Source organism: Salminus brasiliensis, chromosome 4, assembly GCF_030463535.1.
Source record: "Salminus brasiliensis chromosome 4, fSalBra1.hap2, whole genome shotgun sequence".
In the NCBI taxonomy this organism is placed as follows: Eukaryota; Metazoa; Chordata; class Actinopteri; order Characiformes; family Bryconidae; genus Salminus; species Salminus brasiliensis.
Window position 1 is genome coordinate 25295327 of NC_132881.1, and position 25052 is coordinate 25320378.

Genomic DNA, 25052 nt, shown 5'->3' on the forward strand with positions numbered 1-25052 from the left:
CCTGATAACTTTAAAAGGTTCTCAAAGTTAAAGGTTTATTATTCTGTTATTAACCATAATGCAGAAACTACTACACAGTATTTGGTAATAGTCTAGCATATTTTGTGGAGTCCCACAGAGTTCTGTTATAGGGTCTATGAAGCTGATGTGAAGTGCAGAACTGAAGTGTGGGCAAACATACAGTGTTTAAGGGAGCATCTAAAAGTGGGAGTATGTGCTGTTTCAGCCTCGATTGGATCATTTTTGATATTCAATCCATCATTTTCTGCAGACATTGGCCTCATATTAATACCCATTGTTACCAACATGCCGACTGTGATTATCATGATAAATTGTGGTTACATATCGTCCGTCACGCAAAAACCTGTTGCTGGTTTTCACTTTTTGACATAATGTGAATCTGGCAGTTGTTCTTTACATTGATTTAGAATGTCATGCTGAATGGACCAGTAGAAATGCTCCAAAATGACTGGGAATAAAATCTTTTTACATTGACTTCCATTGAAAGGTTAAGAAAGCAGCGTGAAGGCAGCAATTTGTACATTGCAGATATCACCTTGGACACTACTCTTAAAACACTGACCAACTGTATATTGCTCAACAAAGAGAGCCTAATTAGCCCTGTCCACTAAGTGTAGTGCAACGCAGTGTGTAGAACGTTGAATATTATAGATGTTCAAATATGAACAATATTTCAAACCAGTGTTTCACAATGTGTTCATTCAACTCCAGAAGAGCAGGAAAGGAGCTAGGTGACACTAGAGTACAGAATAAGAGAGAATTTGATCAATGTTTGTATGTATTGATATCGACAGCTAAATGAAAAATAGCTGATACTGGCATTTTCCATATGGTACATCCCTAACCTAACCTATTTTAAATGTAGAACTACTGGCCCTACCCACCTTATTAGGCCCTTAACACAGCAAGACTTATTACACACAGAGGTATTACTCAGAAACTACAGGTACTGTACAAACTGGTGGGGCTATTCTTTGAATTTTCTAATAACACTTTTGGCCCACCAACAGTCCATAGGCTGTTAAAGGGGTTAAACCACTGACAAACATAACATTGCCAGATATATTGTCAAATTGTCTGTCATCTATTGCATATATCTACTCAGGAGTCAGGAGTACTCCTAACCCTTTCTGCGCTGATAGTGGAAAATTTAGCACATGCATAAATATGTTATTTATATATTAATTAATTATATATATTTCCTTTAGGTTTATTCTAAGAATAATATGCTGTGTCATACTCTTTGCCAGATACTCAACACATGTTGTGTAGAAACAGCACATCTGTGTGTTCATTAGTCTAAAACAGTTGGTTTGTTGGTTGGTTTATGGTCTAAATCAACACCTGTTGTCTCTGAGCACACTCTGTGAATGAAACTCTGTCATTTTAAACACCCCTCATTTAAAGGTGTATTTGTGGACTTCTGTGTATGTACAATGTACAGTGCTTAGTTCTGGGTTTAAGGATAAACATTCTTGGCTATTGCTCAGCGCCACACATAATACACTCTGTACTGATGTTTTTCACGATTTCCTGCTCCTATCAGCATCACCAAGCTTTCCATCCGCTAAGCACGTGCACAGTGTTGTAATCACGCAACGGGGAACAGCGATTTCTTAAACAGTGGAGGAAAATGGGCCACAACTTGTGGCGGATCCAGCGGCCCAGCAGGAGAAACCTTTCTCAGTTTTTACCCTGCGCTCCTAAGGCTGATATTAAGTTTCTTGTTCCTCCTAGAAAAGAGAACTTTTTTTCTTTTACCTCTTGGAAGTATGTTTTTCTTCATCTGCAAAATGGAATGTGCACCCACACACACACACACACACACACACACACTCATACATGCACACACATACACTGAGCTCATGTGATCCATCAAAATCCCCATCTGACATACACTACTACGCCCCAGCTTGTTGGGTCTTGGTGGTTTATCTGGCGATCGAGTCTTTTCTCTGGTGCTGCACGGGGACGCCAGTATCTCTACTTTTCTAATTGGAGGCAGGAAATGTTTATTCGCGTTTGATTGGGTGGGCCTTTGCTGCGTCTCTGGGAACAGTTTAAACAAACTATTTCAGCATCCTGTTTAAATTCGCTTTCAGAGAAAGAGAGAGAGAGAGGACAAGGGGAGGTGGGCCTAGCGCTCTTATGTAAGGAAGGCTCGCTGAGCCTGGAAAGACCACGCCGATTACGATTTTTACATCAAAAAATTCGAGTTGTTTTATCAAGGCCGATCATGTTATCAGGCCACGCAAGAAAGAAAGGGATTGTTCCAGTGACCACAACTGTGTGAAGTGCGGAGAAGCCTGGGAAGAACCTTCCACTGACGAAGGAAAAAAATCAGACAAAGAGACAGAAAAGGGAAGAGCAGGGGGTTTATTTAAACACAATGAATATGTGCCAAAAAACTGCAAAAAAAATAGGAACCTCAATGGACACCAAAGTGACGTGAATCACTCAGACGGTCAACAAATTGAACACAAACATCCACCTTGAGTTCCAAAAGCCATGTCCAAATGGCCAGACCAGAAGGCACTCTTAAAAATACTTCGGAAAGGTGCTCCACATAGTTCTTTGAGTGAAGCCGTAGAAGAACCGTGTTTGTAATGTAATTTTGTAATGTAAGGTATCAGTGTGAAGAACCTTGTAACCCTTTCACCCAAGGTTAAATATTATATTAATATTATTATTCATAATGCAGAACCTACTGCAAATTACTTGGTAGCAGTTTTAAAGCATATTCTGTGGAGTCCCACAGGGTTTAATTGTAGGGTCTATGAAGCTGATATTCACTTGGAGAGAACTGAAGTGTGGGAAAATAAACAGGGTTTCAGGAGGAACCAAAAGTGGTTCTTCTATGGCATCACTCGAAGAACCTTTATTTTTAGGAGTCCGCTTATTAGGGTTTTACACTACCATCCAAAGCTTTGATGGAACCCAAAGTGACAGAAAGGTTCTTAGGAGCTAAGTTGGTCTAGCAGAGTGTAGCATAGTAGGTAGCAACACTGCCCTCCTCATGGTGAACTAGGGCTCAATGCCCCAGTCCTTGATCAGGACTCTTATTGTAGCCTGTGTGACCTAATTCTAATGGACCTGGATAAGAGTATCAACCATATCCTGAATGTGTAAGCAAATCTATGAAGGAGTCTCTTTGGGTTCCTTAACTTTTCAATAGGGGTGTTGTTTTTAAGGCAGTGGTGGCCAAACTGGGCAACCAGGAAATTGTAAATGTTTCGAAGTGTGTATGTTCTCTATAGCCAGTTTGCTGTTCTCCATCTACCATGATAATTCAAGCCCTGCATTAGGCATAGAGCAAAAATCTGCATTGCCAGGACTCTAAATGGGACGCAGGAACTTGGCTGTGGACCCTTAAAATAATGTAAAGATTCCATGACCATGAACTTTTATTCGTACAACGTTTACAAGTACGAAAAAACTGTCTGTATGCCAAGGCGTCTTTCCCATTTTGTTATTAGCAGCTTCAAAACAAGCTGTTTGCAGAACAAGTTTCAGAGATGAATCACAGAGCAGGTCTTTCTAGACTTCAAGCTGATTCTGGCTTCAGAATGTAATCCCTAATGTAATATCGGAAATCTACACAATTATCCAGTTTCACCCAGTAATGAAACCTGAGTGCTGCTTGTTCGCTTATTAAACGACCAGCCGAAGAGCAGCTCTGCGATTTCAGAGGTCGAGATGAAGCTGAAGCGCGCAGGAGTTTTTATCTTTAATTCCAATTGCAGCAAGCATTCGCAGATGTTCAAGGCTTGAGACTGCAGTCCATAACTTGGATCCATCATTAGAAGTGGAAAAGGAACAGGGCATTCTACTTGAAATGAAACAGAGACATGTTGCTGGGAGGCCAATCAGAAAGAAAATGCACTGCAGGTGTAAGTTGACGTCACCATGGAGCAAGATGTGGATTAACTGAACTGCCATACCAAAGTTCTCTGCAGCACAGTTTATCTTGTTGCACAGGAGGAGATCATCTTCCCTTAACACCGCATTACGAAATGCAGAGCTGATCTCACGCTAAGCCGCGTTTGTTGTGGTTAAGCTTTATTAGAAAAGAGGCATTAACAGGTGCTACTTAGGACTTTGTGAAGGAGCTATGGGAAGGTATGGTAAGGTGGATTGGGATAGGACCCAGTTTCTAATAGAGTCAGATTTTCCTTTTGAATAGATTGTATAGTTCAACTAAGGCCTTCCTTCAGCCTCAGGAGACAGGCGGAGTCACCCATCAGCATGCCTCTGAAGTTGCATGTCAGTCTCACTGAAAACGCACAATCTGCCTCCTGGGTAAAATAGTCTGTCATGTTATTAAGCGGCATTAATGGTGCAGTGTACATTTTAGCCTGTTCTCAGAACACAGTGTCGGTTTCTTGGCTCTCTGATGAAAAGAAGTCATGCCTTGGCTCTCGTACAACCAGGCTAAGCTAAGCGACTCCAGAGACTATGGCACAAAGTCTTGTGTGAAATTCACAATCCCTTTCTTTATTACTAGATTAATTATACTTTTGTGGCCAAATAAAATATGACAGTGTGCTACAACCACATCTTTTACTGGATTGCACAATTGCTGTGTCCTTTTGTTTAGAGATTAAGCTTCAGATCACATTCTATCACTGGGTTTACCCCTGTAGTGTCTTTAGGGTTAGAGAAAGTCAACTTTGTTGTCATTCCTCCTCGCTACAGAAGTGTTGAGTCAGGAGTGAACTATAGTTGAACCATGAGTGTCCAGGACACTTCATTTAACACGAAACTGCCATACACCAGTATTATTACTGTTAGTAGTAGTGCTAGTTTTACTAGTAGTAGAGTATTAGATGTAGTAGCAGTTGTAGTAGTAGAGGGAGGAGTAGAAGTAGTAGCAGTTGCATTAGTAGAGGGAGTAGAAGAAGGTGTAGTAGTAATAGTAGAGGTAGTAGTAGTGATAGTAGCGGTAAGGGAGTAGCAGAAGAAGTAGTAGAAGAAGTAGAAGTAGCAATAATATAGTAGTAATAGTAGTAGCAGTAGAGGGAGTGGCAGAAGTAGTAGCAGTTGTAGTAGTAGAAGGAGTAGAAGAAGTGGTAGTAGTAGCACTAAGTAGAACTAGTAGTAACAGTAGAGGTAGTAGTAGTGATAAAGGGAGTAACAGAAGTAGTAGTAGAGGAAGTAGAAGTAGAAGGAGTTGTTATAGCAATAATAGTAGTAATAGTAGTAGCAGTAGAGGGAGTGGCAGAAGTAGTAGCAGTTGCATTAGTAGAGGAAGTAGAAGAAGGTGTAGTAGTAATAGTAGAGGTAGTAGTAGTGATAGTAGCGGTAAAGGGAGTAGCAGAAGAAGTAGAAGTAGCAATAATAGTAGTAATAGTAGTAGCAGTAGAGGAAGTGGCAGAAGTAGTTGCAGTTGTATTAGTAGAGGGAGTAGAAGAAGGTGTAGTAGTAATAGTAGAGGTAGTAGTAGTGATAGTAGCGGTAAAGGGAGTAGCAGAAGAAGTAGTAGAAGAAGTAGAAGTAGCAATAATAGTAGTAATAGTAGTAGCAGTAGAGGAAGTGGCAGAAGTAGTTGCAGTTGTATTAGTAGAGGGAGTATAAGAAGGTGTAGTCGTAATAGTAGAGGTAGTAGTAGAGATAGTAGTGGTAAAGGGAGTAGCAGAAGTAGTAGTAGAGGAAGTAGAAGTAGACATTTTAGTAGCAGCAATAATAGTAGTAATAGTAGTAGCAGTAGAGGGAGTGGCATAAGTAGTAGCAGTTGTAGTAGTAGAAGGAGTAGAAGAAGGTGTAGTAGTAGCACTAAGAACTAGTAGAGGTAGTAGTAGTGATAGTAGCAGTAAAGGGAGTAGCAGAAGTAGTAGTAGAGGAAGTAGAAGTAGACATTGTAGTCGCAGCAATAATAGTAGTAATAGTAGTAGCAGTAGAGGGAGTGGCATAAGTAGTAGCAGTTGTAGTAGTAGAAGGAGTAGAAGAAGGTGTAGTAGTAGCACTAAGTAGGACTAGTAGAGGTCGTAGTAGTGATAGTAGCGGTAAAGGGAGTAGCAGAAGTAGTAGTAGAGGAAGTAGAAGTAGACGTTGTAGTAATAGCAATAATAGTAGTAATAGTAGTAGAAGTAGAGGGAGTTGCAGACGTAGTAGCAGTTGTAGTAGTAGTCATAGTAGTAGCTGCAGCACTAGTAGTGATAGTAGTAGTAGCAGTAGTAGTAATGGTGGTAGTAATAGGAGTGGTACTATTAGTAGAGGCAGTAGTAGGAGTAGTTGCAGTAGTAGTAGTAGCAGTATCATTAGTAGTGGTAGTATTTGCAGTACGATTAATATGAATAGTAGTAACATTATTTTTAATGGTGGTAATAGTTGCAGTATTATTATTAATAATAGTACTGGTGGAAGAAGTAGTACTTAACGTGTATCAGCTATTACTTCTGGACACAGTGCATTTACTGTAAGCACACATACAACACTTATTCTTCTAAAAACTTTGCATTGGCACTGTGCATTGGCAAAGGGAAAGTAGCTTTCATTGACAGGATGAAAGTTTCTCAGTTATGAAAAACAATGTATATAATGTATATATACATAATACATTTAACCTCAGAGTTGCTTTACTGAGGATTCAAAACCATTACAAAATAAATACATTAAAACAAAGAGACGTCAGGCAACAGACAATTAACATGAGAAGACGGAGAAAGTAGAGGGAGGAGCAGACATGAAGAAACTGTGATAGAACATTCCATGGTTTGGTGGTCATGACACCGAAAGATCTGCCACCTGCAGGGACCACTCCGAATTTAGGGATAGACAGAAGTCCACCATCACAGTACCTAAGTGCACAAGCATTAGGCAGTATGGAGCAGGGGTTTGGTTAAATAGGAGGTTCTACATTATGCAGAGATTTGTGTGTGAACAGGTGGAATGTGTAGTGGGACAGTGTCTGTGAACAGCAGTATTGCTTGATTGATTTTTTTATGTCCTATAAAATGCATCAGTTTCTAAGGCTTGTGTGTGTGTCTGCGTGTGTCTCTTAACTCTCAGACGGCTGTCTACCTCCTCCCAACCTCATACTCTCTGTGTGGGACTCCATCTGTTGTCTTCTTTAAGAAAATTGATCGTTTTGGAAAAAGTATCGTCCTGGAAAAGCTTATTTTCCAGCATATTTTCCCTCATGTCACCCTTAAACGTCTTTTTTTGCATGTTTTAAGCCTCTGAAATTGTAGCGTTCCATGTCAGACTCGTTTAGAAGACATTTGAGTTCTATTCACATTGTCTGAGCCATTACACTGCATGTTGGCTAAGATCCTGTTGGTGTTGGCTTACAGCGTTTTCCTTGTCTTTAACTCCTCAGGACCGCCTGTTCTTTGTGATGGAGTACGTGAATGGAGGGGACCTGATGTTCCAGATCCAGCGCTCACGCAAGTTTGATGAAGCCCGCTCCCGTTTTTACGCTGCTGAGGTCACCTCTGCTCTCATGTTCCTCCACCGGAACGGGGTCATCTATAGGTAACGTACCATGTGGCTATTGGCATGTGGATGAAGAAAAACAGGCTCAAATACCGCATTGTCTTGTGCTGTCCAGCTGCAGTGTGTCCCTCCAACCCAATAGATGTTTGATGTTTTCCTACTTTTTTCTGCCATCCAGAGACACAGCATCATTGTGCAGCAGTGTCAAGGGCACAATGTGTGAGAGCCATGGAGGCTTTTCAACCAAAACACCATTGTAACAGATAACAAACATGTTCTAATTTTAGTTAATTACTTTTTGGACCTGAAACCAGTTTCTCTCCTCCAATCAAAACTCCCTTCAAATGTGGTGAAATTCTGTAACAGCAGCATGTTGTCACGCGATCGTATGTGGCCAAGATACAGTGTAACTCAAGTGGGGTTCACTTCTCATGAACTGGGTCAGAAAGCTGGAGCTATGTGTGTGTGTGTGTGTGTGTGTGTGTTGTTGGGTGGCTATTTAGCCTAGAGATGGAGGCGCTTTTTGGCCTTGTTTACCTCAGGTTGTTTACTTTGAGGAGCCATGTCCATTTATTCATTCCAGAAAAGTTTGTTTATGCACCGGTTTGTGTGTCATTAAGCACACACAGCAGGCCGTGCTTAGGGACATGAGGCTGGCATTCTTTCAGCCAGTTTCTGCCCGATCCATTCTTCAGTTAAATGTGGGATGCACACCTCTGTAGTCTCTGTAGTAGTTGAGTGATCTGCTGGGATGATATTCACATAAAATATTTAATATGTACAAATAAGTCATTTACTAAGCTGTATATATGTTTATCACATTAAAACTACATTTAAAATATTTAAAAAATATATAATAGGCAAGGCTATTCCTGCTTTTCTCCAAAATACCTTTGCTAATTGTGTGCTAAGAGTTCTCTTTTGACTTCATCGGTCCACAGAACTTGTTTCCAAGTCTCATCTGACTTCTCTAGATGTTCTACAGCATACTTTTGCAACAAGGTCACAAGGTTTCCTTTTTATGACTCTTCCATGAAGATTGTGTTTGTGCAAGCAGTGCTGTGCAGTGGAACCGTGCACCACCCTTACCAGCTTATGAGCAAGTCTCTCTTCCAGAGCTTATCTTGACCTCCACAGTTCTTTGACTTTGTCAAAACCCATCTGAGTATTTGCATAAATTGGGGAGTCTCATCTTTTGCATAGACCATATTATTTTATTTTTTAATGTTGTGAAAGACTAGAGTATCTGTCCCTTAGGATTTGGTGGAAGTATTGTATATATGTATATGTATATAAGTATATGGTGCTTTATATTTGATAAGCAATTCAGGCTGTTTAATACTTCTCATGCATCATTTGGCCAACAGTGCCAAAAAAGTGACTGTCAAATATGCAGGTCAATGTATTGATTGAAAGAGGTGCATAAAATTTTTTCCAGCTCTCGTTTTCAAATTCACCCCAAAAAAACATATCATAATCTTGAATACTTTTTTGATACATAATGCACTCTGTTTGATAAGTAGACAGTTAATAAAATCTATAAAATTGGTGTCAAATCCAAAGAAAATATTACCAAAACTATGAGGACAATGATATTTTAGTCAACATTCCTCATACTGCTTATAGTATTCAAACTCACAACCTGCTGACAATATAGCAAAACCTTTGGCAACCATGTAAAGAGACATCATATATCATCATAACGCTCAACCCTATTGGTTCACCCTTTGTCAAAAACATTACATTACCGATCAGTCCATTAGATCCTTATCTGTTAACATCCAGGGCACAGGTCATGTCCCTGTCCCTACGGGCTGTAAGTGACCCCAGTAACCTCTCAGCACTCCCGCCCAGCCATTCTCTACCCGCTCTTAAGGCTCTTTTGGGGCCTGAACAGGAAGAATCTCATTTGGAGTTGAATGTTGTTGTATTGAATTAAAACCACCTCCTCCCTGGTTTTCCTGAGTGCAGGCCTTGCAGAGAGGGAAGGCTAATGGGGGATCTTAAGAGAAATGGGGCACTGCAGATGAAAAGGTCAGAAGGTTTAATGTTTATAATTGCTGTGCTTATTAGTTTTGAGAGAATAGGATTACAGTTGTCTCATTGTCTCGTCCTGCAGTCACTGCTTAACCGTTTCTCTCTGGCCGTTACATTCTGCTCAGCTTCTCCGTTCACTTTCAGAAGGAGGCAGCCATGCAGGACTTGGACAGGTGGCGCACTAGACACGATTTTTAAGTTCATTGACTTTGAGATTTTTCATACGCTCTTAATACCAAACCCAGCAGACAGTGACAAAGTCTCTTTTGACTGTCTGCACAAATAGCAAACGTTAAAATGAAAAAAAGTTTGCTGGGAATGTTGTGATTTTTGCTACTCAGCAGCTGACTGAACTGACATTTAGTGAAAACATGCTTTACCAATGATATCATTTGCTGCAAAAAAACTAACAAACAAACCGGTGTCATGTTCTTATTGGCAAACTGATAAAAATCAAGTTGTGGTTGACGTTTTTATCTCTGATTTCATGGACTGTGACTTGGCTTCTCTTACTTCCACATAACCAACTGATAAGGGCATTTTATATTACTTTTGCCATCAAAAGAGAGAGATCACGTTTCTCGCTCTGTAAGAGCATGCAACTAAAAATTCTTACATCTCATCCACAGGCCAGTGGTACCTCTCCAAATGACTGTTTGTGTTTGCTATAAGACACTGAATTTATGTGTAAATGTGGTTTTGTATGTATTTATTTATTTATTTATTTATTTTTAAACCCATGGATGATTTTCACAGCATTTCAGGTATCAACAAACAACAAACCTACATGAACATTCGTTTGCAAGCCATAAACCATTAAAAAAACAAATTGTACAAAACCCCAGAAAACAGAGGACATCATATATATATATATATATATATATATATATATATATATATTTCTAATGACATTCTACAACTCCAAGGGCTGGTTTTCCAGACAGGGACTGAGCCATGTCCTGGACTTCACAGCATTATGAGTGGAGATACTTCATTAAATTAAAAATGTAGTCCAGAACTAGATTTCTCCCCTGTTTAGGAAACTGGCCATAAATCCTAGAAGGTAAAAGAAGCTTTGACATTAGCCAAACTTGAATAAGATTATACATTAAACCACGAAGCTTGATTTAGCTTCATTTAAGTTTCAGTTTGACCCAACCGGCTTCATCTTTTTTTACTAATTCAAGCATATTTCCTTTTGGAAAAGCAGGGGGGCATGTGATGGTGATTCTGACAACACTGTGATTGCCTTATTCAGAACACTCATCTAGACAATGTCCACTCAGATACAGCGTGCTAATTAGTCTGCAGCAGTAAGAGATCTGAGTCATTTTACTCATATGGGACTCATATGTACCTGCACACCAGTACGCTTTATGGTTCCAGATGGGCAAACCAACAAATTCAGAGCTACTAAATACTTGGTTTTAGATGAATATATTGTTACTGTCATGCAAAAACTTACATATCTTCAAAATGTCAACTTCACAGGACTCAACTGTTAGTAGAAGTGCATGCAAAATATTTTATTCCAAGAGCATTTCTTTAGGTCCATTCATTAGAAGATTCTGTCACAATGTAATGAATAACTGCCAGATAAAAGGAAGATAAACAAAAATGTAGATACAATGTTTTTGCATGATTGTGACTGTATATACTTTTTATTTAGGCCAGTTCCCAAGCAAATCCCACAACATTTAGCCTGTTGTGAACAGTGATTCCACACACAAACATTGATTCAGCAAAGATCTAACCAAATTGTCCCCACACAGATGATGCAAGTTCTATTCTAGATTGTAGCTGTTTGGATGGACGCCATCTGGCTGGACTTGCACACCTAATGACCTTATAAGCCTTCATTTACTGTAAGGGTCATTGCCTAAACGTTCGACCAGTGAATGGAAACTGGACAGGATGTAGTCCAACCAGTATGAATGGCTCATTGTGTGTTATGAGAATAACACACATAAACACAAACACTGCTATTCATACCCTATTGCTGTAATGTGGTTCCAGGATTGATCCCCTTTCTGTGGGAATGAAGCACACCTTAAGAGCAAAGCATGCTGGGCAGTTGGGTAATTAGAGGGCCTCTCTAATCGGCCTCAACTCATAGTCACTGTGGGGGGAAACAGTTAGAAGGGATATAATCGTACTGGATTTTTGGAATGGGGCACTGCTTAAACACCAAATATTTCTTTAGTCATCCAGTAGACTTCTTACCAGTATTACTGGTTTTGTTTTAGTACAGCAGTGATGTGTTTCTTTCATCTATCTGCTGACAAGTTCAGAGTGAAAGGTATGTACATAGGTCAAACTTTGCATTGTAAAGCAGTGTAAAGGACTGCTGCCTCAGTGCAGCAAAGTAGTCACTTCAGCAGCCGGCAGGGGAGCGCTCAAAGCTACAGGCCAAGAGACATTACCAGGAAAACGTCCAGGAAACGTTCCAGCCACCATGTAGAGTAACTCAAGTGGTGCGGCCGTGAAACATCAGAGCCATGATGTAGAGTCATTCTGGCGATGTAGAGTCATTCTGGCGATGTAGAGTCACTCTTGCGGCAGGCCAGGGAAACATCTGTGCTGTAGAGTCACTCTGATAGCTGGCCCTGGAACTGTCCTAACTGCAACGTAGAGTCACTTTGGTGGCAGGCCTGGGGGAACATCCGAGCCACAGTGTAGAGTCTTCTTGGCTGCGGGCCCTGGAATCTTTCTAACTGCGTTGTAGCATGACTTTGGTGGCAGCTTTGGGAGAACATCTGAGCCGCAATGTAAAGTCTCCCTGGCTGCAGGCCCTGGAATTGTTCGAACTGCAATGTAGAGTCACTTTGGTGGCAGGCCTGGGGGAACATCCTAGCCACAATGTAGAGTCTTCCTGGTGTAATAAGCACCAAGCAGCTTATATCTCTCACCATTCTGCTCATTTAGTCATACACTACCTTCCCTATCCAACCTCAGCTCTTCTTATCCTTAACAAGTGACTAGATTTTTCTTACTTCTACTTGTGATGATTCTTTAGTGGCTGAACACATGACCTCTAAATCTGAATTCAGCCTAGCAAAGACGTAGCTGACTTCGCTGCAAAACCCCCCTAACACCTTTCTCTACTTGTCTAACAAATGCCTGCCACCCAAATTTTTCACTTCAGCCACCACATGAACCTCCTGAACCTCCTTTTACATTTTCCTTTTATAAGCTCCATCAATTTTATCTTCAAATGGAAATATGTCATTTTGAAGTAGACAGATCACTGATAAAGATGTTGTGGGGACCTATCTTAACCGAAAAGCAGCATTAGAAAGTGAGAAACTCACCACACAAAGTAGACCAGTTGGCCAGTGTCTTTGTAGCTGACATGTGTACATAGTTGAAACTCAGAGAGGATGGTTTCACACGTGTGCAGTGCAAATACGGATTGTACAGATATAGAGCGTCTGTACAAACAGATGTAAAAAATAACATCTCATACTTTTGTCCATTTATTTACGTCTGTAGTAAAAGCAAATACTGAAGAAAACCTCAGACTGCACACTTGTGTTGCCTGACCGACTACAAAAATGAAAATAGAAATTGTGGATTGCGTGTGAGCGTTGAACTGAAAGTGTGGTAGAGCAGCATTTTTTCCTCATGTGAACTCATCCTACCTCGCTATGACCTCCCTGACACCATACACATCTAGGACAAAAAAAAACAACAGAAACCTAGCAGTCTGCACGGCCGCAATGCAACATTCTCCTCCCCCCTCAGGGACAAACGGGACAAGGTGTGTTTGGGGGACAGTGTTGGTCTGAGCTGCCTCACAGAGCATGCCTGAGCTCGCAGGGCCAGGAGATTGGCAGTGGTCTGAGTGCCAGTGCATTCAGAGCATCTAAAGCAAGAGAGAGGACAAGAAAGAGAAAGAGCACGCAGGGCCATAGACACACCTTGTTTCCTTTTGATCCCCCATCATTCTCTATCCACTGAATCATCTTTTCTTGCTATTGTGACTGGCAAAAGTTACTCTTGGCAGGACATCCTGTAGACACAGGTCAGCAAGTGTTTATCAGACACAATAACAGTAAAACATTTCCAAAACAGGGACTGTGTTTTAAATTTGCAAGGAATGTAAAAGCTCGGCTTCACTGTTTTGGTTCACATAGCTATTCAATTCTTAACTGTGAGTGCCAGCTTTCAAGTTGTGGCTTTATAATAAATGACAGTTGTAACTACTCTACATTCTCTAACAGCATACCATTCATAGACGTGTGCATGCATTTCAGTACATACATCCAAATGTACCAGGCTATAATAGTAAAAAATAAATAAATATATATATATATGATAAATAAATATATATGTTTTTATAACAAATAAAATAAATGTAAAGATTATAATTGAAATCCAAATTAAAATACAAAAATTATAATATTTTCAGTGTTGTTTTATTTAGTTTTAAAATGCATTAGTCAGTTTTAGTTTAGTTTTTGTTTTCTGTAAAGGAATAGTTGTATTTTTATTGTTTGTAGTTTATTTTTTTATTTTAAGTAAATATGCATTTTTTGTCCATTTTAGTTTGTCTTTTTCTGTAAAATATAAAAATACAATTATTCCTTTAGTGTGGTTTTAATTTTTTTCCAGCGGTTTTAGTTTAGTCTTCTTTCTTTCTGTATAAGTGTAGTTATAATTACATTATACTTTAAATATTTTTGTTTATTTACCATTTTTACTTTAAAGCATTGTGTAAAAATATTTTGGACTTTTGGGTGTAATTGGGACTTTAATGGAGTAATTTGAATAGTTTCATTTGTATTAATGTAAATAAAAACATCAGTACAGTTTGCTCATCTCAAGCTTTACTCCAACTTTATCTCCTATTTAACTTGAAAAACAGATCCATAGAATCATAATTTGTGCCCTGAAAATATGAAAACAGTGGAAATGATCATTTTGGCATGTTTTACAGAAGGTTATAGTTTTTGTTAACAGTAACACTGATATATTTACACACAAGCAAAGAAGTGTGCAGTAAGTCTTAGTTTAAATATATATTGCAGTCGCAATCACAAATCATTACTGATTATTTGTATTTATTGGACCTAACCCTTCCACTTTAAGAGGTGATTGACACAGTATATGTAAACCACAAGAAGTGCAGAGCTCAGCATGGTTCATGTGATCAGTCGAGTAACAGATAGGTCTGGAGATCTGTGGTTGCATCATTTCATGATAAATTACGTAGCTGTGGAGTGGACTGAGGAGGGGCACGTCTATCTGCCAGAGGATTACATCAAACCTTCTCTCTAAGCCACCATGCTAATGGAATACAATACTACCACGTACATGTGCAAATATGCACGTTAAGCAAATACGTGCTGTATTTTTCCATATTGTCTGTTACAGTATGGGTACTCTCCTGCTAAGAGATTTGTCTATTTATGCACATATACAATTTTGTGGGCATATATTTAAAAATAACATATATATTATATATTGAACACTCTAATTCTAATTTATATATGGTTCATGCATATATTTTAATTGACAAGTACATACACATGTGTAGTAATCATGTATTAAATATTAATCATATCAAAATTATGTATCAAAAGGATAAAAGTATTGGGACAAAGTATTGTTTATCCTGCTTTTGTTGGAGTTGCATTTAGCGACAAGCGTTGAGGTCGAGTGAGGTCAGAATAATGGATGATCACCAACCCACCCCATCCTCAGTTCATCCCAAAAATATTGAATGGAGCACCATCATTCCAGAGAACACTGTTCCACTGCTCCACAGCTCAATGTGGGGGAGGCTTTATACCCCTCTAGCCCACACCTGGCATTAGGCATGATGCCAATATGTTCATGTTCATCTGCTGCAGAGAGTCCTATTATATTTGCAGTACTTCTCTACAGGGACTAGACACGCTGTGTGTGTCTGTGTGTCAGCAATGGGTGCAACTTAAAGTAGCTGAATACATTCATTAGAAGGGGTATCCACAAACATTTGGACATGGCTCATTTTAGGTAAGTTGGTATACATTTCTATATTTATTCTATATTCTATAATTCTATATGTTGCCATATATCAGATTTCCATATGGGAGAAGTAAAGGTTCACTGATGCTGTCTCTTGTATTTAACTCACATGTTGGTATCAAAATAAAAGGACTCTAAGCTGGGCGATATGCGTCATTAGAGCTACTGTACTGATAATAATATTGATATTGATTTTTAGTTCATTTGTGGATTTGCAACAGAGTGTTTTACAAGATCAGTCCAAAATGTATTTAAATAAATAAACAAGTTTCTTTCGGGAAGGGAAGCCTCTAATTGGTTAGAGTTTACGATGAGATTTCCTAATGCATGATAGATATGGAAAGTATCCAGATGATGAAGATGAATTCAGTCCATATCACTGGAATGCAGATGTCTCAGTAAAGGAAAATGATAAAATCGTCCCAGTTTTTACATGTGTGTATGTGACAGAGAGTGAGAGAGTTCAGTCAGTGCCCCATGTGATCTTGTAGAAGGGAGGAGCATTAGCTGGGTACCATGGACGTAATGGAAAAATCACCCCTCAAGATTAACATGAAACACAGGAAATGCTCTCTCCTGTGACTAGTTCTTTCTTTCTCTCTCTCTCTCTCTCTCTCTCTCTCTTTCTTTCTCTAACACTCTATCTATATCGATCTATCTATCTATCTATCTATCTGTCTATCAGTCTATCTATCTATCTATCTAGCTATCTGTCTATCTGTCTGTATGTCTATCTATCTATCTATCTATCTATCAGTCTGTCTGTCTGTATGTCTATCTATCTATCAGTCTGTCTGTCTATCTATCTATCTATCTATCTATCTATCTGCCTTGAAATATATTTTTTACATTGATTTCCATTGAAGGCTAAGAAAGTTTTTTCACTTCTTCATATTTATAGTTATATATAGTCTATAACTATAAATACAGTGAACAGTGGAAGTTAATTCATATGCTGGAAAGTGGCTTTTAAAAAGTGTAGGTGTTTGGAGGTTTCAGAGATCATATGACGAGGATGAAAAACAGCAGGCAGAAAACCTTCTCTGTTCACACACTTACAGATTATCCTTCATGGCTGAAGCCAAATTCTGTTCCGTGTACAGAAAAAACAGTTTGAGCGACGTGACAATATGGGGGCAGGCGAGGAGATAGAGACTGGGACGGTGGAGCGAGAGAGACAGAGAGAGATTTTGATACGGAGAACTCGTGGAACATCCTGCATGGCAGCAGAACATAAGGGCTGAATACAATGCAGAGCACTGGGTCACGTCTCCAAAAATTTCACAGGGACTTTTGTGTGTGTGTGTGCCAGTTTGCAGGCCGCTTCTACACATTCGCTTCCTTCCAGTCCATCAGTCTTAGCATTCCTGCTCAGGCTTAGCCCAGACTGTTTTCTTGTGCACTTGCCTGGGCTCCATCCTGCTTCAGTCTGGGTCATTCTTTCCACCGGACTGAACAAACCAAGCAAGCCAACCAACCAACCAACCAGACCAGTGCAGAGGAGCCGCAGTGCAGAACCAGCTTCATCCTCAATATGCACTTCATCAAGGTGTCCTTTTTTTATATGGACAAAATAGAACAGTTATATAATGAACTGCAATGCACACACACACACACACTCACAGACACCCACACACTCTCTTTTTCAGAAGGTCGAGTTTGCGAAAAACACCTTTGACTGAATGACATCCTGAGATGTTGACATTCTTCTTGCAATCAACCATCAAACTCCAACCCAACTAGTTTCATCCCAGCTCTCGTCTTCTTTCATCAGAGGCACCTTATCAGCCCAGGCCTCCCCCCCCCCCCCCCCCTCTCTCTCTCTCTCTCTCTCTGTCTCTCTCCCGTTTCATTCCACATACCCTACCAGCTTCAACACACACACACACACAGAAGAAGACAAGGCTATTGCTGTGCATGTGTGTGGAGCCCCTATCTCCATCCAGACCTGTGGTTAGGTCTGTGGTCTGCAGTTGTGGTGAAGAGAGTGTTTGTTTTACACTTAAAGCTGTTATATCTCTGACAGAGACCAATGTAATAAAAAAATCTGATCCTGCACTGCAGTAACACTTAGCAAGTAACTCACTGAATCAATAATAAGCATGCCGTTGTTCTGTGCAATATGTCACCAGTGCCAACTTTGCAGGAGAAGATAAAAACCTACTTAACTTTCAATGGAACCCAGTGTAAAATGATTTGAGCCCAGGTCATTTCCGGGTGTTTCTATTGGTCCATTCATCCTGAAATGGACACGATGTAAAGAACAACTGGCAGATACAAATTAAGTCAAAAAGTGAAAGCATCAAATAAAAAGGGGGATTTACAAGGTTTTTGAATGATGGCAACGATATGCATTACGTGCATTAAAAAGGAACATCACTTAACTGAACAGCAGCAAACTGTTAACAGTCCTTTAAAGATTCCAAAAGACTTCACTGGAAGGAGCATCAGCCGTCCCCCGCTGATGCTCCTTATCATCGGATGTTGAGACTGGCGCTGCACGTTCCTTCTGTTGTGTTGGTCAGTTTGCAGTAGACCCTGTTCTTTTAGGACGCGAAGCACAGGCACTGTTTGGTCTAAAAGTACAATGTTCTTGGTTCAGCCTGAACTTCCACGTCATTGACGGTTGCCTGATGTTCTCTCTCTCCCTCTCCCTTTTTCTCTCTGTGTACAGAGACCTCAAACTGGACAACATCCTGTTAGACGCAGAGGGCCATTGTAAGCTGGCCGATTTCGGCATGTGCAAAGAGGGCATTCTGGACGGCATCACCACCACCACTTTCTGCGGCACGCCCGACTATATCGCACCTGAGGTAGAACCTTCTGGGGAAATCTTGCTCCGTAATGAGGCGTTGAGAGTGATATGGCCTGTTGTACGTTTGTGGGAAATAGCCACTGTGTAAGAGTTCCGCTTATTTTTTTCCATCGGATTTCATGGATTTATTTGAACCAATAATTTCATTGTACAATACAGTACAATTTTTATTAAAATTATCTACAGACAACTCAGTTCTGCACATTTCAAACCTCAATTTGCAAGTTCAATCTGTGCCATCGGCGTATACTAATGTGGGAGAAGAATGTAAGAGATGAGGATGGATACGGAGAATACAGAGCCCCCCACTGATAGATGGAGCTTAGACATAAGAGATATGCCTGGGTTAAAGGGAGGGTGAGGAAATGGGGTGGTGATGGGGAGGTAGAGGTACAATTTCTAGGACGTTCAGGCACGTTCCTCCTCCAAGAATTTAGTGATGACAGACCTGAGACCGGGGGTTTAGCTGGGGAACCAGCTACTTGGCATGAGCGGCTAGGCAGACCCAACCTGGAACTGCCGAGGGTCGCCTAGCTGGATGGAGAGTCGTGGGTATGTATCCGTGAAAAGCAAGCAAACCTCGCTGAATGCTTAAACCTCTGACGATGCTGGCCTAAACAGTACGTGGAAAAACAGACAACATTAAGGTTCCTTGACCATAAACCATATAATCCATTTACCATATAATTCTCGGCCTCGAACAGAGCGTCGACGCCCCTTAAGTACCCCCAGCCTCAGGTAAAACGCATCAACTAAACAAGACATGATAAAACTGAACCAAAACACCTGAACATGAACAAAACACTGAACTGATACATAAATGAACGCAAATGAACAAGAACCGAGTCTTAGAACCATACATGAACAGAAACACAAAACAAAAGTCCTTCTGTGAGCCTGTGGGCGGTGGTTCGGTATCTCCCCGGGGGTAGGGCGCGATACAGAGAGACTGACAATAATATGTTAAATATATGTTAAATTCAAAACTTAATTAACTAACTTAACTTAATTAACTAAATTCACTAAACATTTTATATAAATTTATATTATAATTTATATTATATTATTTAATATATTATTAATGTTATATTATATATTTTATATTAATTATATTAATTTTATATATAAAATTTAGATTGGTTGCCTGTAGAGGAAATAATTTGAATAGGGGTGTCCTGACATTTGCTTACAATTGCATGTAGGTCTGATGAGACGAGGTTTAGAAAGCTGGTAGGCTTTTGTTTATTAATTCAGAGCAGTGGAGGCACGACATTACGATACTCAATATCAAAAAATTAGCTTTGTTCTGAGATTTGCAAACAAGTCAAAATGAACTAAACCGCAGAGCCACATAGCCACATTCAGAAGGCTATGGAAAATGCTGCAATGAGCTGATTTCCATTAAAAGCTTGTTTCTGTGCTTGTTGCCTCTATGGAATTTATTCAAATCTGTTACACAGAAACACAGTTTTACAAAAATTGAATGAATTCATATTGCGCTCCTGTGCTATTGTGTGAAAGCAGAACTCTGTTTATTTTAACAGTTAAAAGGACATCTGTATGTCCGACTCCTAAATGCTGATATAAATAACATCCTACAAAGTGAGGTGAACCAGTGTAGTGAACCGGTGTAGGCCTGCACACAACCCATTGATCAAAACCTTTGTTTAGGCCTCTGGTACAAAAGTCCTTATTTCTTTCACCAATGTGGCTAAGACATACAAATCAAGCACTCCACCGGTAGTCATAAACAGCACTTCTTAGCAAATAAGCCCCCTAATAAATCCCAGAAACATGCGCTAAAGGCATTGACCAACCTCTGATTTTCCCAGTGAGTCTTCTTTGAGTCTGTTCCGATGAGTCACGGTTCACAGGGTCTGCCAGATCACAGGCTTTTCTCTGTAGGCAGTAAAACATGCCTAACATTTCGGGTAATCACAGCTGGTTCATCGTAAACAGAATATCAGTCCAAATAATCGCCATTATGATTTTTGTTGTCATGACCGTGCAGCCCAAATCAAATCCAGTGGGTGGAATAGGTGCATTTTTGTCTGAATGGCTCCTCAGATTGCTTACCATGTTTGAGTTTTCTGTCACGAACGTTTGCTTTGGGGCACACGGGTAAACGATTGAACTGCTGCACTATACAGTATGGATCTGCAGTAGCCACTTCTATTGACTGAGTAATACATGATCATGTGTTGAGTTGAGAGTTGACATTGTCAGTATCTGAGCCTCATAGATTTGGTTGGTGCTTAAAGAACTTTTACCTATTGCAGCAAAATGTGTTTGATATGACGGATATAATATAAACACCATATAATAGATATGATATAAACACCATATGATGGATATGATATAAACACCATATAATAGATATAATAGATATTTATAATAGATATTTAATAGATATGATATAAACACCATATTATGGATATAATATAAACACCATATGACATATGATATAAACACCATATGACATATGATATAAACACTATATGATGGATATGATATAAACACCATATGATGGATGTAATATAAACACCATTTGATGGTCACTAACTATGTACAGTCGTATGGAAAACTTTGGACAACCCTGTTCAACACATTTGGTCGATATGAACATTTTAAGTATAGTTTGACTACTTGAACTACAGGCTTACTGTTATTAATCATCATTTCCTTTTTTATTGTTCAGTAACTGCTATGAATTATTCTATACCTGCTATGAAATGTTTCTAAGCAACATAATGATAAATATAGATTATTCCATGAACAGCACAATGCTTTACTTGCTTTACTTTACTGCGTTTGAGGCGTTAAGCATGGCTCAGTCATGTTGATGATGAGAAAGTCTTCTTACTACACACTAATGAGGAAGCTGGGATCCATGTCGGTCAGATCCTAGTAGTGTAACAATGCAGAATATAAGTGCCTTGTGTTCATATGTTAATGTTACTGTAATTTTACATAGCTTACATGCTTGCACACAGAGGTGTCAACAGATGTTTTGAACTTTTAGAGGCTTTTAGAGGCTTGAGGTTTTTTTTACTATGTTAAAACAAAGAGCTGTGACACAGGTTTAGATTTTTTTGTCTTTGACACACAGATCCTGCAGGAGCTGGAGTACGGCCCGTCGGTGGACTGGTGGGCTCTGGGTGTGTTAATGTACGAGATGATGGCAGGTCAGCCACCATTTGAGGCTGATAATGAAGACGATCTTTTTGAGTCTATCCTCCATGACGACGTTCTGTACCCGGTGTGGCTCAGCAAAGAGGCCGTCAGCATCCTGAAAGCGGTGAGCTGCTAATTAGCTTCTGCTTTCATTTACACCCCTGCCCTTCATCTTTTTTCTGTCGCCTTCCTTACTTCTTACTCTTTTCTCTTGTAATCGCTGCTCTACTTTAAAGGAATGGGAATTTGAATTTACATAATTCCCCCTCTCATCCAGCACAAAGTGAATCCACCAACCCGTTTGGTGTCCAGTGTTTGCTTCTTTAGTTTTGCACTGGAGTCATGAGGCTATGTAGCTAATAAGTATTGTCTCTTTCAGTGACAGAGACTTATTATCATTAGCATCTTACCAGTCCTTAACAAATAGAAGTTGAATCGTTACTTGTGTTTAAGAAATTATTCAAATTTGATGCTTAATTACACTTTTAAATATATGATCAATTGTACATGAAATTATACTCGCCATTGACATTTTGTAATAACAGGAGTCTGACCTTTCTCTTTTGTTTCAATGTTAAGAAATGGTAGATGCAATACACACTGTAGAATATATAGTACTGTGCCAAAATCAGTGAAACACTCAGTGAAACACTATTATTAGAAATAGGAATATTAAACAAATAATATTCATACAAAAAGGAGTGAATTGACATCACTGTGGTCATTAGAACATCTCCAAAGTTTTCCTATTGAGAGTCTAGTGTTACTTATAGTTATCATCCAGCACCTTTGGTAAATCAGGTGAGCTGTTGATGGGATTAAACACGTCTATGCACTGGCTAATGGGGGCATCCAGAAGATATCTGGAACCAAGCTTTGTTCCTCAGACCAGCTTAGAAGATCCCAACTGCTCTCTTCCAAATGAGAAATTGTTGTTACCTTGACTGTATTTAGGTTTACCGGCATCTGTTCAAATGGGATCTACATTTATGGCATTTAGCTGACGCTCTTATCCAGATCGACTTGCAAGGTTACTCGTATTACAGCAGTGGGCCAATGCAGTGTTAGGAGTCTTGCCCAAGGACTCTTATTGGTGTAGCACAGCATAGTCACCTAGATCTGGAATAGAACCCCAGCCTCTCGCATGTTGTGGTAGCTTACTGGTAGGGAGTGGTGTTATCTGTTGCGCTACACCAACCACTAGAACCACAAGATCTGAAATCTTTACAGTAAAAGTTCTCTCTTGTTTGTTTGGACATACATGGTTGAATGTGTGCTGACCATATTTTTTTTAGAAGCAACAGGGGTACACAGACACGGGTATCCACCGTAGTTAGGATGTTGTGGCTGGGGGGTTTTCAGTAGGTCTTAGTTGTATGTTGAACTAAAAGGTCATGGTTTGGTCATATAGACTAGTGAGGTTATTTATTGGTCTTGCTAAATGAGTTATTATAAATGTTATTCATGTATTAATGTACACTATCGGTCAAAAGTTTTAGAACACTCCCAATTTTCCATTGTTTTTATTGACATTTAGGTCCATTAAATAACTTTACAATGGTACAAAGTCCTGTGATCTCAAATAGTACAAAGTTAGGCAGCAAACTGCCAGGGCTTTTAAGTAAAATGAACTAAAAAATGAAAAATGATGTAGATTGCGGGGGAAAAGTTTCTTGTATTTTTTTAGAAAACCATTTTAGGGAAGTAATTGGATAACAACTTACTGCTAGTCTGTTTAAAAGGAAGTAAATTAATACAAAAGCTAATACAAATAATTTCACATTTACAACCCCTTTATCTACGTAAAATCGGTGTAAGAACTAGGTTACGACAGGGCTTACTCTTTTCCTCACCCTCGTCACGCATGCCAGTATTTTTCTTGCTCTCTCTGCCTTTCTCACTTTTTCTGCGCTGATTAGTTAAGTGAGGAGTTTGGCACAAGTTCAGAATGCCACAGTGAAAGTGATGGGGGGAGAGAGAGAGAGCAAGGAAAGTAGTGAAAAGAGAGAGAGGAAGAGAGAGAGGGGAAGAGGGAGGGGGGGGGGGGCTGGATGAAGTGACACTTCTTGTGGGAAAAGAACAGTGTGTGTTCTCTCCTGGGGTTTGTCTTGTGTAATCTCAAAAAGCTGATTTCGGGGAAGATGGTCCAACACTGTGTCTCATCCTTTATCAGCAGTGATGAGTGTGTGTATGTGTGTGTTTGCTTTAAGACATGTGTGACTTTTGTCCCAGAAGCCATTGCTTGTATTTGTATTTGTTTGTGTATGTCAGTGTGTTTTTGGGGGGGGGGGGTACATGTCTTATTGTGTTTGCCTGTTTTGTGCACAACCCATCGATGTGTGTGTGTGTGTGTATGTGCTGTGTGCCTTTTGCTTTTTTTCCATCACATGTCCAAGATTTACTTTGGCTGTCCCTGGCCTTCTTGTGGGAATGGTGGTGTGTTTTTCTTGGACTGAGCCAGGTCACACTGTGATCTGTCTCACTGGCACTTTGGTCACATGACCTGTGGTCACTCCATGTCATCCTTCCACCCGACTTGATGTTACGTCACCCACTGACGGTGATCAGCAGTCGCTATCCTCACGTATTTATATATTTAATACATTCATATTGACTTAATAGATGGGTTAATTGCCCTATCTATGTGTACAGGTACGAGAAGACCTGTGTTGCCTGTTTATTTGGTTTAATCAAGTCAAGTCAGTATCATATACAACATTATGAGGAGGGTGAGGCACATTTCTGCACACCTCTAAATGTTAAACGTTACACTTACAGCACAGACAGGCTTAATTGTAATAGATTACTGTAACAGGGTTAGTTGCAACAGTCTCAAAAAGTCAGGGAATGCTTTCTAACCTAAATGGATACAAAAATATTTGTAAAATACATGCAAATAAATGTATTTATTTACTTATTTATAAAAAAAGAAAAATTAAACCCAATTTTCATCCCAGATTTTAGGTAGACAATTACCCAACCCACTCATTAGTACTCTCCCCATTGCACATAATGCTCTCGACAGTGGGATGGTGAGGACTGCCACCGCCGCCGATGCAACGTCACGTTGGGTACCTAGCTCTGATGCATCGGCTAGCAGACACCTGTGCAGGCCAGCACCACACAGAAGTGATGTGGGGAAAGATTGCGAGCCATCTACCCACCCGGAGAGAGCAGGGCCAGTTGTGCTCTCTTGGGCTCCGGCTGCTGAGGGCAGGAAACATGACCCGGGATTTAAACCAGCAATCCCTGGCCCATAGTGGCAGTCCTTAAACCGCTTGAGTAAATGTATTTATGTCCACAAAGTTTATTTATTTTATTTTTCTTGACAAAAAAGTCAAGACGGATGATCTAAACTTGTCTTTAATGGTCAAGGTGGTTGAAAAGCTGATTACGCAGGTAAAAACAGTTTGGTGGTCTGGCTTGGTCAGGTTGATCATGCTTGTAGACCGGCTAAACCATTTAACTGGTCAGGGGCTAAACTACTCAACCAGCTTAACCAGCTTGAGCTCTTTTTGTTCAGCAGAGACATGTGGTCAAAATTCACATACTGACATTC

General features: G+C 39.8%; 1 protein-coding gene across 1 annotated transcript in view; it reads left to right on the forward strand.

Moving 5' to 3' along the window:
• Positions 1–25052, forward strand: part of prkceb (protein kinase C, epsilon b) — a 115181-nt gene that overhangs the window by 84228 nt on the left and 5901 nt on the right. Inside the window, exons 11-13 of the mRNA XM_072677721.1 lie at positions 7340–7494; positions 18179–18317; positions 21429–21617. Of these exons, the coding sequence (XP_072533822.1) occupies positions 7340–7494; positions 18179–18317; positions 21429–21617 (483 nt within the window). The remainder of the gene's footprint in view (positions 1–7339; positions 7495–18178; positions 18318–21428; positions 21618–25052) is intronic.